This window comes from Nelumbo nucifera, chromosome 2, assembly GCF_055504915.1.
Source record: "Nelumbo nucifera cultivar China Antique chromosome 2, China Antique-T2T, whole genome shotgun sequence".
NCBI lineage: Eukaryota > Viridiplantae > Streptophyta > Magnoliopsida > Proteales > Nelumbonaceae > Nelumbo > Nelumbo nucifera.
Window position 1 is genome coordinate 18,091,241 of NC_142650.1, and position 15,262 is coordinate 18,106,502.

Genomic DNA, 15,262 nt, shown 5'->3' on the forward strand with positions numbered 1-15,262 from the left:
CACATGAGGCAACAGTAGCTTCATGGGATTGAGAAAGGTTAAATAAAACAAGGATAAATGTTAGCTAAGGTATTTTCACTCCACCAAAGGTCGGTAGAAATTTTGATTTTCAGTCCATTTCCCACTTTATATCTAATAAAGGTGATAAAAGAATAAAAATAGAAGAGATTTTTCCAAGGCTTTGTTGCTTTCACCTGATTCATGCAGAAATCTCGGCCCAGTACCTCAATTATTGGAGGGACGCTGAGAGACCATTTCAACTATTGGATCATCAGCAGGTAAAAGAAGGATGAATTTATTCTCTGGACCTGTTGGGGCTTTTACCTCTAAGAGAAGAGCCGTTTAACTCTACCACGGGGACTAAACCAAGCTTCAACAGAATGCTGGACAGGCTTGCAGGTTGAAGAGACTGCCAAGTAACAGCAAATTCCTTGGCAGATTCTTTAGTTATATTAAGTGTTACTAGAGATAGTGTTAAGCAGGGTGAAGGATGAAGTTGTAATTGTTTGGTCTTTGGTGTATTAAAAGGGGGGTCAGCTACATGTTAATAAATTTCTATTGCTAATGACTAATGATTTTCGTTGTTTTTTTTTTTTTTTTGATAAACTCTATTGCTAATGATTATCAAAAAAAAAAGTTCTTAAATGATAACAAAAAACCAATTGACTTTTAGGCTATCTAAATTTAGTCATAAGTAGTAAAAGGGAAAGAAAATTAAATAAATAGGTAAAGAAGACACCATTAAGAGGCTGCTTGGATAAGAGCTAGAAGAAAAATTCATAACACCTACCCACAAAATGATAATATACCCCACAGAACAGGATGTTCCTTGCTTGGCTAGGGAATGAACAAATTCATAGCCATTTTTTCTCTGACATCTTGCTGCAAAAAGACAACCCACAAAAAGGGAGTAACTTCACTCCAGAAATGGATTTCCTTCCATCAGGGAACTTTTCAACTCCTACTCTTATCCAAGCATGCCTACATGTTTTGCACTTTGAAAATTAAATCAATTATCTGTGACATCATCTGCGACCCCCACCTCAGAACTGCTGGCATCAGGTAAATTCTCTTCTTTGGGCATTTCCTCCAACTCAGGACTTGCAACATCCCATAGAAATCCATTTTCATTTCCAACAGAAAGCTTATTCATATCTTTATCCACAGCTTCAGAATCAGGTGCAATCTGAGCCATATATTTATCTGCGTAATCTGGTGTAAGAAAAAATAACATTAAACCAAAATCTTAATTCTGTTCATATGACAATTATTCCAAATGAATCACAATAAACCATTTTAAATATTAATGATGTCTAAAATGAAAGTGAACATTTAATGTCTTTGCATGGTAGCCACTGCAATGATTATAGAACCAGCAAGGTCACAAGGTTCAACAATATCACATATGTCAATCCAAAAATTATCATCAACTGTTATACTTCCTAAAGCTTTGAACAATAATTATTTACAGTGTAGGAATGGACAATAATGTCCTCTTATTTGTTCATACCAGTATACAAGTTGTACATATGTTATTCTCTAAGCCAGGCATGCCGACATTCATATGTACAAACATAAGATAGGTGCATTTATGTATATAAGGAAGGATTTATATGCATCAATAATTTAGATCATCCATTTATATTGCTTTTTTGATGTTCGCATTTGATGCTGCCCGATCCTAGGTAGTGCAAGAACCGAGGTCATAGTCAGATAATCCTTGCCAACTAGGCGGAGCCGAGGTGGAAGGACGAAGCCGCGCAACGAGATCTGCGAGCAAGAAACAAGTCAAAGGCCCGAGGAGTTGTCCCCGGGTAGGTACTCCGACGCCCAAGTCAATAGGAGACTGTAGGTGGTCGGGCCAAGCAGTTGGAGAACAGTGCTGGTCCGAGCAAGGTAGCAGTATGAGAGTCAGAAGTTTGATCCCTTACCTTGAGTGGGAGGTACCTTTTTATAGACGAAGATCCATGTCCTGATCGGATTAGGCTTCCAGGGTTGTCAGGATGAGGTTAACCGCCGAGTCCTTCGGGATAAGACCTAATCCACAGCGGAGTTGTCCCATCTATTCTCCTATCATGGTCGTGTCTATCCACATGACGTGGAGTCGTCATGGCTACGGTGGAGTGGGGCCGCAGAGGTAACACGGTGCTTACGTGGCCGAGGAGATAAGGTAGGCCGCAAACATGGTGTGGTGCTAACGTGGCTGAGGAGTTGGGGCGGCCACGTAGGCACCACATGGCGTCTGGAGTTAAGCTACACACACCGCAGCTCCAAATTATAGGGATGCAAACATCCGAGAACTTCGACAATGCTTGACCGAGTTGCAGCACAGCCAAGCCCAGAGGAGCGCGGCGCCAACTGTAGATCAGCCCATGCAACCAACTGGCCAGCCTGTCAAGGAGCCACCCTTCGTCCAAGAGATCGTGGACGAGATTCCCCATGCAGGGTGCCAGGCACCACAGTTTGACAAGTACGACGGGAATACAGATCCCGACGACCACATCGAAGCACTCAAGGCCCAGATGATGCTACACGGTTCGTCCAAGGGCTTGATGTGCAAAGTTCTCGTGGCCACCCTCAAAGGCCCAGCCCTGACATGGTACTCGTCCCTTCCCCCGTGCTCCATAGCATCATGGGAGCAGCTGGAGAGCTAGTTTCTGGCGCAATTCACAGCAAGCCAGAAGCACTAGAAGACTTCGGCCAGCCTCATGCAGGTGCGACAGAGGAAAGGAGACTACCTGGTGAGGTTCAACACCGAAGCACTGCAGGTCCGGAACCTAAACCAATCTATGGTTGTCACAGCCATACAACACGAGCTCCGCCCTTCACCGTTCAACTTCTCCATATCCAAGAACCCTCCTCAGACATTAGCCGCGTTGATGAGCCATGCCCAGAAATACATCAACGCGAAGGAAGCCCAGGCACAGCAAAGAGATGAGGAACGAACTGACAAGAAGAGATCAAGAGAAGGGACACCAAGGACCGAAACACAGAGAGGGTGGACCGAGAAAGCAAGCGACAAGACCGCCGACCAGAGAGGAAGTCGTGCACACCACCTCTGACCTTCAAGAATTTCATGCCGCTAATTGCTCCACGGTCTGAAATCTTGATGCAGATCCGAGACAGCAAGTATGTCCGGTGGCCCGAAAAGATGAAAACCCAAGCCAGCAAAAGAAATCGTGACAAGTCCTGCAAATTTCATCAGGACCACGGCCACGAGACTAACAACTGTCTCGACCTCAAGCACCACCTCGAAGATCTAATTTGGCACAGCTACATAGCGGGCTTCACCGACATAAAAGAAGACAACCCCCCTAAGGTGGAGCCGTGCCCCAGGTCCCTAGGTCGAGCTTCCCCAGCCGGAGTTATAGCAGTGATCTCGGGAGGAATGGCTTCCGAAGGGGAGAGCAACTCGGGTCGGAAGAGGTACGCACGCTAGATGTAGATCGACAACAGGGAGCAGAAGAAGAGACAAGAGGAACCGGTCACATTCACCGAAGTCGACCTCAGGAGATGTCCAAACCCCACAAGATGATGCCCTGGTCATCACAGCCGAAATTGCAAACTACGAAGTTCGGCGCATCCTAGTAGATACTGGGAGCTCAGCCGATGTCCTGTTTGAAGATGCCTTTTGATCAGCTCGGCATCACCAGAGATCGTCTCTCACCGGTCAGCACTCCCCTGATGGGCTTCTCTGAGGAGTCACTTATGCCAGATCACTCTGCCCCTACTAATCGGAGATGGTGAGATCACTTCGACAGCCATGGTAGATTTTACCATCGCCCAATGCTTGTCTTCCTACAACACCATCCTCGACCGACTGACCTTGAATGCTCTGTGAGCCTCTGTGTCTACCTTCCACCTGGCCATGAAGTTCCCGACCCCATATGGAGTGGGAATGCCCATGGAGATCAAAGGGCGGCATGGCAATGTTACCTGACGTCTTGCCGAGAAAAACGGCCAACTGCGGAGACGCTTACAACCGAGAGTATAGATCTACACGACGAGCTGAGAACATAGTGCAGCTAACCTATTGAAGACAAAGTTAGGGAGTACACCATCTACAGTCTAAATCTCAGAGGCTGATTATGGTTCCCTTCAAATGAAAATGAAGAACAGAGGGATGAAAATCATCTACAATCAAATATTCAATTTGATTGACTACGGTTCCCTTTCCGTATGCAAAATTCCAAGGAGTGAATTTCATCTGATTGACTACAACTTGTTATGAAGAAAGGAGTGAGAAGGAAATTTTCTTTCTATTAAAGAAAAGAGAAACGTATTGCTGTATATTTTCTCAATTGTATTTTCTTCTTCTTTCTTCTCATTCTTGTACACCTGATGTAAAAGAAAAGCAAATGAAAAGTTATTTTTTAAGTATCCTATTGTTCTTTTCTTTTGTTCTATGCACTCATTTCTCCAAGTCAGAATCAAAAGGTGTTCTCTACTTTCTTATGGGGATGTAATTAAGGGAAACAATCCGTATGATTCCCTGAATGAGCCTTACCCAAAATAATAAAAACTCAATCACTTGATTGAGTGAATTATGTTGCATGAGAATCTATTAAAATTTTCACGCCAACATAATTTTGGCACGCCCGGTGGGACCCATTTTCCTTTTCATCTCTGACTTAGAGAATAGAACAAAAGAGAAAAAAAATGTGCAAGTCTTATATCAATATTATCTACTTACAGGAAGAAATATCTCAGACATGGCACCTAAAGTGGTTGTCTACTACCACAAACTGACTGCTACGAAGAAGGAAAAGATAGGAGGCTCTAAGAAGCCTTCCCACAAGGCAACATTTACGGTGGACGTGAAACCTCTTGCTGTTGTTACTATGTCTTCTGTCACCAAGGTGGAGAAAAAAATCAAGAATGAGAAAAAAAGGAAGGTCACTAAGACCTCTCCTGTGAGGAAAAGTCTACAAGTTCAAGCCATGTTCAACTCTGCCAGGAAGGAAGGTTTCAAGCCACCAAGGGCCAATTCCTCCAAAAAGATTGTTTCGTCAATCTTGAATATCACAAAATCAATGGTGACTTCCCCAAAGAAGTCCACAAAAGCAAGGGCTAAGGTTATTTACCCTACCCAAATCATGATAGGAACCATTCCAGTGAATCTTTCAATTCCTCCTACAACATCAGCCATGATGGTGACTATTTCTGAAGAGAAATCTACTATAGGAGAAAAGGAAATAGATGTTCCTTCATCTACACAAGTGAAGCCCCGAGTAATTAAACTCGAAAATTTAAGTGGAAAAGGTTCTTCCTCTTGTGGAAAAAAAAATATTTGTAATCAAAAGCCTTCAACTAGAATTGAAGGATCTTCAAAACAATCCCCAATTCCTGTTCGTAAGCCTAGATCCAAGAGGCCTCCAAAAGCTAATAAGCTACAAAGTAGCACTCCCATTTCCCTTGCTGATTTTGGTGCAGAAAAATCAAAGAAAGCAAAATCAGACATGGAAGCTAGAAAATGGGCTTTTATTTCTGGATACATGTTTGCTAAACAAGCAAATTTTTACTTTGCACCGGGGGCATATACTATGGCCAATGAAGAACTTAAACCTTATAAAGGCCCTATCACTAGAGCAAGAGCTCAATTGTTGCAAAGTTCTGAGTTCAAGTTTGACCGGTGAATCTGTGGATGAAATTACTTCACAAATACAAGGAATTTCTATGTCCATAGGAGAAGACCAAGAGCCATCTCCTATGACAGTCATGGTGACTAGTACCTCAAATTTAGAAGAGCAAATTCAAGAGATGCAACGAAAGATGGCAGAAAAGGATGCAGAAATTGCATCTTTGGCTGCTCAGTTGGCGGCTCAAGCAAGCACATCTGCTAGAGAGTCGTCTCAACAACCATCAACTTCCTCTCCTGCTCCTCAAACAGATCTAAAGACACTTATTGCAGAGGGATTAAAGGAATTCCAAGCATCTCTCACACCACCTGTCCTTGGTTACAAGAAACCATATCCTGCCCATTATGATACACTCCCATTTCCTTCAGGATATCAAAAGCCCAGCTTTGAGAAGTTTGATGGAATAAATGGGTCTCCCCATGAACATTTGACCCATTTCTATTCTGCATGTGGTGAATCAGCAATGTCTTATGCCTTATTAATAAGGCAATTTGTGCAATCTTTAAAAGGAGCACCTTTTACCTGGTACACACAATTAGCACCAGGATCAATCATCACATGGGATGATATGCAACTTGCTTTCTTAGCATAGTTTGTAAGCTCCAAGAGGAAATTATCAATTACAGACTTGGCTGAAACGAAACAAAGGCCAAATGAAAGTGTAAATGAATTCATTACACGATGGAGAAATATGAATCTTCAATGTGTTGAACAGTTAAAGGAAACCTCAGCAGTACAAATGTGCGCTAACAATCTCTTGCCAGAGATTGCTACCTTTGTAGGCACAACAGAACCTCAATCATTTGATGCATTGGTTTCTAAAGCTAGCAATGTGAAAAGGCAAATTGCCAGGAAAAAGACTATGGCACGCAAGCCCAATCCTCCTTCAGAAGTAAAAAAGGATGGAAAAAAGCCTGTAGGCAAAGGAGAGGCCATGAACACCTTTGTTAATATTAAAAAGAAGGATAAGGCTAAAGGAAAGGATGTTCCTAAGCCTATGACTCTACAAGAAAGAAGGGAAAAGAAATACTCATTTGATAATGAGGATGTGGAAGGAATTTTTGAAGACCTCTTAGCAGCAAAGGTGATGAAGGGTGATTTGGCACGACCTAGCAAGAAGGGGACACGTAGGCGTGATCTGATCGAAGGATGACAACTCATCCAAGCAAGCCCAGTTCGCAACATTCGCGGTTCGGGTATTCAGCCACCTCGACCCAAAATCCGCCTCGCTGTAGAGGCACCTCGACACCCAATCCAGTTCGGGACTAAAGAATTGAAGTTCCAACTCGGAGCTAATGAGCCGAAGTGTCGCATAACCGACTCCAAAGGCCCCCCCAACAGATCCCGAATCTCTTGAGGACACGATGAGCCAACAGATGCCGAATTTCCCGAGATCACGATAAGAACTCATCCCGGTTCCGCCTAAATCGAAGGTAGACGATAAACCTTATCAACGTACTGCTCTCCTTCAAAAACGGAACCAACCTTATCTCCACAGCCCGGAGATCCCGAAGCTCTTCCGTAAGGCCCACGACTACTCTAGTATATAAAGACCTGAAATCTCAAGACAAAGGTACGCGTGATTATTCTACTCACTAGCACTCAAGCTCTCAAGCATTCAGCTCGCGTTCAGAGCATAAGTATTGACTTAAGCATCGGAGCGACCTCATCGGGTTAGCTACTCCGGGTTCTCTGATACACTGTTTTGCAGATCGATCCAACTCGCTGCCCATTTGGAGTTCGGATCACCCTCCAGCTAAGAGTAGCCAGATCGCGCACCATCAATTGGCGTCGTCTGTGGGAAACGATCGAAAGGTCATCCCTATCTCTTTGCAGTTTCAAACTTAATCTCAACCTCAATGCCATCCTCCAGCCACACCAGAAAAAGTGTCCAGATGAACATCACCAGGGGGCAAGCCCAGCAATCAACCTTCCCCAAGCTCCTACGGTGTGCATCGGCCAGTTCATTATTCCTCTCACAGTGTCTGGAGTCCCATCACTGTCCGCACCACTGAGCACCATGCAAGTGAGCGCCCCACTTCCCCAGTGGTAGACGCAACTTTCTCTGAGCCATCCGTGGTTCCCCCCGGAATCGGGCATTCCCAGCTTCATGGCCTCGTTCAGTGCGTCCAGGCTATTCAGATCCAGATGCAGTAGATCCAACAGTTCCAACAGTACCAGCAGGACTATTTCTACCAGCAGTATCAACACTAGTTCCCTCCATTACAGCCAAACCAGCAGCCGGTTCCACCTCGGCACCCAAGGCCCCATCAAGGTCAGAACCCGAATCGGCTTGGAACTAACCAGAACATCAACCGATCTCCCCATCGGGGCGAAGAGGCCTCACAAGTACCGATTCCTCTCAGTGTTAGCCAGTGTATGCCCTTAGCTCCAATCAGATTGATGTACATTATGACATTTATTGCAAATGAATAAAGTACATATTTGATTCATGTTATAGTGGTGTGTTTCTGTGTAATACCCTTAAACTGGACACTTATGAGACTCGTGTTAGTTCAGAATGTTCAAAGCCATTGGATAAGTCTGGGGAGATTTATCCTGCTAAGGATGACATTGATGTGCCGCCAAGTGCTGGGGTGGCCTGTCTCAGCTGCCAGGGTGAGACCCGAGGTACATGCAGTGTAGGTTTACTTGAACCCTGAACCAGACCAGATTTCCAGTATTGCCCTGGACCTTGGTGATTAGTGGGCAAAAGTGGAAAGTTACACCTGACCCCTAGACTCGATTATGATACTACACTAGGTGTCGGATTGGGTTGTCTTTGATATGCCAATCAGTGAGATCCTTAGCGTGGGTCAAAACCTGGGTATGTTGGGACAGTCCGAGAATTCATCTGAGTGGGTGATCATAGTGACAGGATCAGCCCCTTTGTCGGACAAAGGTAATGATCGGGGATGCACTCTCTCCGATGGAAACCAAGACTGTCGGCAGCCGATTTCAATCGTTGAAATTTGTTTTGCAAAATATATTTTATATACGGATATAAATAAATAAATATATATATATATATTACGGATTCAAATTGTTTGCAAAAGGTTTTAATTCCCGGGATCCATGTGAGCAGAGAGTGCAACACTGTTCCTTGCAGCCGAGGGAGAGGTCCTCTCTTGTCGGGCAGTGTATGATCATTATGGACTGAGAGGTTAAGTGTAAGACCATTGAAGGTAATACCTGATGGGCTAATCTTGCATCTGCCTACAATCCCTAGGTTTTTATAAGGTGGCTTGGCCCAGGGACCACTTAGTGTAAGTGTTGGGCCCATTAGGAGTCCATGTGATGGGCTTCAAGGGGTTCACTGTCTTTTCAGTGAATTCAGCCAGGCCTTGTAACAGAGGCAGGGCCGAACCCATGTGGCTGATGTGTAGATCAATGTTAGGGTCCCACGCCATACAAAGAAGCCCAACTGGGCAGCAGGTTGGAAGCAGTTTGAGCACTTAGACTTATTGGGCCTAAAGCCCATTTCGAACTAGGATTAAATCAGCAGATAAGGATAGAATCTTACCCTATTCACTCAGAGAGTCCAGATCTGAATTCAGATCTGGAAACCTCCTAATGAGATTAGGAGAGAGCTGATCTAATCTGCAGATAAGAGAAAGGCTTATCCTTATCTCTTAAAGAGAACTCCTTATCCAAATACAGATTTGGATTAGGAAACTCCTAATGAGATTAGGAGCTCTCTTTAAGGCTATAAAAGGAGGAGGGGGCGAACCATTTAGATCATCCTCAACATCCCAAGCTTCTCAGAGCACCCAGAGAGAAGACAGCAACAGTGTGACTGTGCCATCTTCTCCCTGTGTTTCCTCCAGTTGTCGCCATACTACCAGTTCGATCTCCTTCCTTTGTAGGAGTGATCAAGAGGTGTCTTGATATCAGTCTTTGGAGAAAGGCTAATCAGAAGTCGTGCTCACTGCCTCCATCGAATTCTTGCTGAAGAATTCGGTTCGTTGGACGGACCCTGTTGATTCTGCTCCACCATTCACTGTGTCATCTTCAGTGGGAGCAATCTTTGGAGTCTTTCTTTGGGCGTGAACACCTTCGTTGGGAGATATTGCATCTTCGTATCAGGTATATCCCTCTCCTACTGTTTTGGTTCAGATCTGGTTCAGTTCTTGGTTCAAGATTGATCCTTGAAAAATGTAGTTTTTCTAAAACAGGGAATGTGATTCCCAGATGGGAGAGAAGAATTTTTTGAAATTCCGCCCTACCTTCCTATAGGGTTCGGCCATCCATATGATGGATCTCTCATCCCTTCACTCAGGAGTCAGGTCTCGCCCCGTGGGAGGAGAGACAGTCAGCACACTCCTCCGGTCTCACAAGGAAATCTCAGAAATAGGTCTGGGGATAATCAGCCCAATCCACCTCGGTACTCACAGCAAGAAAATGACGGCTGGCAAGCAAATAACCAGTTTGGGATTCGAGGTGCGAACTCGAGACAAGGCCTCTCCGTCCCTCGTGATAGCCAGTTTGAGCCCCACAACCTATAGAATCCCACAAGGAACCAGGATCTACATCGCGACAAGGCCGAAATACCAGACCATACTGAAGTCAGCAACACCAACGCCGAGACGGTAAAGAAGTAGCAGCGGCGACATCACAAAACACGCCGCCCCTCAGTAAGGAACAGCCCGCCAGCAAGAAGAGCAAACCAAAGGGAAGGAAGAAGCGAGCTCGGTGGCTACAAAGACCACGCCTCCGCTACTTTTCCGGTCATCCCCTCTGTCTCCCGAGCTATTGGCAACTCCAATGCCAAAAGATTTTAAGATGCCCCATTAGACAAGTATGACGGGTGGTTCGACCCCAATCACCATGTGGACTCTTTCCAGTCTCAGTTGCACTTAGTTGGTGCTGATGAGTCTTGCATGTGTGTGGCCTTCTCTACTACGTTTAAGGGGGTAGTTTGAACTTGGAACCGAAACCTAGTATTACGGGTGGTTCGACCCCAATGACCATGTGGACTCTTTCCGGTCTCGGTTACACTTAGTTGGTGCTGATGAGTTTTGCATGTGTGTGGCCTTCTCTACTACGTTTAAGGGGGTAGTTCGAACTTGGTACCGAAACCTCGTGTCGGGCTCCATCAAAAGCTGGTCCCAGTTCGCTGACTTGTTTATTGCGCACTTCATTACTAGCAAGAAGTGTCTGAGGTCGCAGGAAAGCCTTCCTAATGTGGTTTAGAGGGAAGGAGAATCGATCAAAAGCTATACCAAGCACTTAAACGACACTTGCCTGTAGATACCGAACCTCGACCCGGCGATACGACTCACTGCAGCAAAGAAAGGAATCAACCACAAGGAGTTTAAGTGGCATGTGGTAGCTAACAAACCAAAGGACATCAACGAATTCCTTAAGTTAGCAGATCAGTTCATCGGTACCGAGGAGGAGATCAATTAGAAGATCGACAACCCACCGCCCGAAAAGAGGAAGAGAGAGAATGAAGGAATAAGCAATGGTGGACAGAAGAGGAAGAAAAGCAAGTCCCCGAGCAGGGGAAGAAACAACTCCAGAAGTCAGTCCCCCTTGCAAACTCACAAATCAGGTCGGTGCTCCAGGACCCCACCTGTGGAGAGAACGAGCTACACGCCTTTGAACGCTAAGAGAGGAGAGATCCTAATGACCATTAAGGACTCCTCCTTTGTCAAATAGCCTCCCAAGCTAAGGGGAGACGCAGCAACAAGAAACCCAAACGTTTACTGCCATTTTCACCGAGATCACGGACACAACACAGAGAATTGCAGGTATCTCCGCGACGATATCAAGGAACTTATCCGACGCGGATACCTGAAGAACTTCATCTTATGAGAAGAGAGAGGACAAACAGATCGGCAGGAAGATCGATAGGGGGACCAGAGGAGGAATGCCCCCGAGGCTAGCAGGCAAAATGAGCAACTACCGAGACAGTTGCCAGAGGAAAGACCGATCCGCGGGGTATTTAACATGATCACTAGCGGGTCCATCTTCGTCGGGTGTACATTAGCAGCCGGGAGGACCTCGGTCCGCGAGCTAGAGAATGAAGAGGAAAACCCGCCAAAGCGACCTAGGCTTGAAGAACAGATATACTGAACTGAGGACGATGCACGCGGGATCTAGTACCCTCACGACAATTCCCTAGTGGTGAAGCTACGAATTAACGACTTTGAGGTAAAGCGCATCTTGGTAGACTCAGGCAGCTCGGCAGATATACTCTTCAAGTAGACTTTCAACAAATTACAGTTACAGCAGAGTGACCTAAGACCGGCAAATACTCCTTTGGTAGGGTTCAACGAAGAGGAGGTCAGACCTCTTTGTCGAATCACAATACCCGTGGAAGCTGGCACGTGGCCAAACATCGTGCGATTTGAGAACACCTTCTTGGTAGTCGCGACTCCATCCCCCTACAATGTCATAGTAGGTCGGCCCATCACGCATATTCTACGTGCGATAGTATCCACTTACTATTTGGCGATGAAGTTCCCAACTGATTACGGAGTGGGAGTCGTGCGAGGTGACCAACTCGAATCGCGCAAGTGCTACGTGGCTGCTCTAAAAGAAAAAGCAAAGCTAGCAAAGGATGTAGAGCTCGAGCGACCTATGGAGTATACTGACGAGCAAGCTGCCCCGACAGAGGAAACGGTCCACATATCGGTCTCTGTTGACGAACCGGCCAAGACTCTCCAGATCGGTGCCTCGATCAACGAACCACTTCACTCCCAGCTAGTAAGTTTCTTACTTGAAAACTAAGATGTTTTTGCTTGGTCCACGACAGAAGTGCCCGGAATTGATTCAAAATTTATCACAAACTGAATACCGACCCTTTAATCAGGCCAGTAAAGCAGAGGAAGCGCAACCTCGCCCCGGAACGTTGGAAGGTAGTCAATGAAGAGGTTGGGAAGCTCCTTGCGGTACACTTCATCAGGGAAGTCCATTACCCAAGCTGGGTGATTAACCCGGTTCTGGTGAAAAAAAGCCAATGGCATGTGGTGCATGTGCATCGATTACACCAACCTGAACAGAGCCTGCCCGAAAGATTGCTTCTTGCTACCCAAGATCGACCGCCTAGTGGACGCGACCTCAGGGCATGAGTTGCTAAGATTCCTGGACGCCTAATCCGGTTACAACCAGGTTAGGATGAATCATGCTAACGAAGAGAAGACCGCCTTCATAACTGAGCTCAGGTTATAGTGTTACAAGGTCATGCCCTTTGGATTAAAAAATGCATGGGAAACCATCCAGCACCTTGTAAATAAGATTTTTGATCCGTTAATCGGCAATAAAATAGAGTGTTATGTTGATGACATGGTCGTGAAGACCCAATTTTCGGACTCTTTGTTGAATGATTTAAAGAATGTTTTTCAAATTTTACGAAGATATAACATGAAGCTAAATCCAAATAAGTGCGTATTCGGAGTCACTTCGGGTAAATTTCTAGGCTATATAGTCAACTAACGTGGCATCGAAGCTAACCCGGATAAAATAAAAGCCATTCTAGATATGAGACCACCTCGGAAAATAAAAGAGGTTCAGAGGCTGACTAGTCGGATAGCCGCCCTGAGCCGCATGTCCAAGTCGGCAGATCGGTGCCTACCCTTTTTTAAAGTAATAAAAAAGAGTAAGGACTTCGAATGGACTGAAGAATGTCAGCTCGCCTTTGACGAGCTAAAAAGATACTTAGGTACCACCCCAGCTTTAACTCGACCCGAAGAAGAGGATGTGTTAAAGCTATACCTCTCTGCGAGCGACGAGGTGATTAGTTCAATACTGATCAAAGAAGTAGATCGGGTCCACCGGCCCATCTACTATGTTAGCAAAATTTTGCAGGACGTGGAAACTAGGTATCCGGAAATCGAGAAAATAGCCTACGCACTAATCATAGCAGCCCGAAAGCTTCGCCCATACTTCCAGGCCCACACTATCGTCGTTCTCACCAACAAACCCTTAAGGCAGATTTTGCTCAAGCCCGAAGTGTCTAAAGATTAACGAAGTGGTCCATCAAATTGAGCGAATACGATATTCAGTATGAGCCTTGGCCAGCAGTCATAGCTCAAGTCTTGGTCGATTTTGTAGCAGAATGCACCTTCAGCACAGCGACCCTCGAGCTGACCAAGCTCAACCACACAACGGAAGCTTCAACCAGTGCGGCGCCAGTCCCGGTAAGAACGAAACCGACCTGGGACGAGGAGCCCTGGATCCTCCATGTCGACGGCTCGTCCAACCAGCAGGGAAGCAGTGCAGGACTGATACTGTACGACCCAAGCGAGGTGAAGCTGGAAGATGCTCTCCGGTTCAGATTCGAGGCATCAAACAATGAGGCAGAATACGAAGCATTGGTCGTCGGGTTAACCTTAGCAAGGGAAATGAAAGCAAAGCACATCATCGTATGCGGCGACTCACAACTAGTGGTTAACCAAGTCACTGGTGAGTACGAAGCCCGTGACCCCACTATGGCAGCTTACTTGGCCGAAGTCAGGGATATACTGCATAACTTCGTCTCCTAATCCATCAAACAGATTCCGAGGTCCGAGAACGCTGAGGCCGACACCTTGTCACGACTAGCTAGCACGAGCAGCAACACCATGCGAACTGTGTACATAGAGGACCTACCTCGGCCTAGCATTCTCGGGGGGGCAGAAGAGGTCGCTCCCGTATCACAAGCAGAACGAGCTGGATCGACCCACTCGTGAGTTATCTGCTCCACGAGACCCTACCTGCAGAACATAACGCAGCCCGAAGGGTAGAGCGCCTGTCAGCTAAATACGTCCTCATAGACGGACAACTGTACAGAAGGTCTTTCACGCTCCCTTACCTGCGCTGCTTGTGACCCTCAGAAATTGAGCATGTACTTCGCGATACCCATGAAGGCTTGTGCGGCGGACACTTGGGGGGCAGAGCTCTCGTACAGAAAGTGTTAAGGCAAGGCTATTATTGGCCCACGATGAAATTCGATGCACTTGAGCTTGTCAAAAAATGTGACAGGTGTCAGAGGCATGCCAACATTCATTATCAACCTACTACTGATTTGAAATACCTCACTAGCCTGTTGCCCTTCGCGCAGTGGGGAATCCACATCCTTGGTCCTTTCCCCCCAGCAACAGGGCAGAGGAAGTTCTTGCTTGTAGCAGTAGATTACTTTATGAAGTGGGTGGAAGTCGAACCCTTGGTAACGATCACAGCCCGCAACATACAGAATTTATTCCGGAAAAGCATAGTATGTCACTACGGACTACCTCAGGTGCTGATATCCGACAATGGGAAACAATTCTAAGATATTAAGTTTCAAAATTGTGTGCCGAAATGGGGAGTCAACAAAATTTTATCTCAGTGGCACACCCCCAGGCGAACGGGCAAGCAAAAGTAACTAATAGAGCGATACTTCGTGCATTGAAAGCTCGCTAAGCTCGAGCCAAGGGGTTGTGGGTGAACGAACTGCCCAGTGTCCTTTGGGTCAACCGAACTACTATTAAGACCGCCACAGGTGAAACCCCTTTCAACCTCACGTATTGCACAGAAGCGGTGATCCCGACGGAAATCGAGGTACCCACATTACGATTGGAGGCTTACGATAAGGAGGCGAACGATAACGAGCTCCGTACCAACCTAGACCTGATAGAGGAGGTACGAGACCTGGCTTA

The 15,262-nt window shown here is 46.0% G+C and overlaps 1 protein-coding gene across 16 annotated transcripts in view; it reads right to left on the reverse strand.

The window, feature by feature from the left end:
- CPL2 (carboxyl-terminal domain (ctd) phosphatase-like 2) overlaps positions 1 to 15,262 on the reverse strand; it is an 85,137-nt gene that overhangs the window by 21,756 nt on the left and 48,119 nt on the right. For 13 of the 16 annotated variants that reach the window (XR_016082396.1, XR_002022643.2, XR_016082395.1 and 10 more), the window contains exon 14: positions 1,043 to 1,212. Coding sequence is in view for 7 of the 16 variants with exons in the window: in XM_010258274.3 (XP_010256576.1) it covers positions 1,043 to 1,212 (170 nt within the window). In the remaining 9 variants the exon portion in view is untranslated. Of the gene's footprint in view, positions 1 to 790; positions 883 to 1,042; positions 1,213 to 15,262 lie in introns of all 16 variants that reach the window. The other 3 variants (XR_016082398.1, XR_016082397.1, XM_010258278.3) reach the window with 1 other exon arrangement.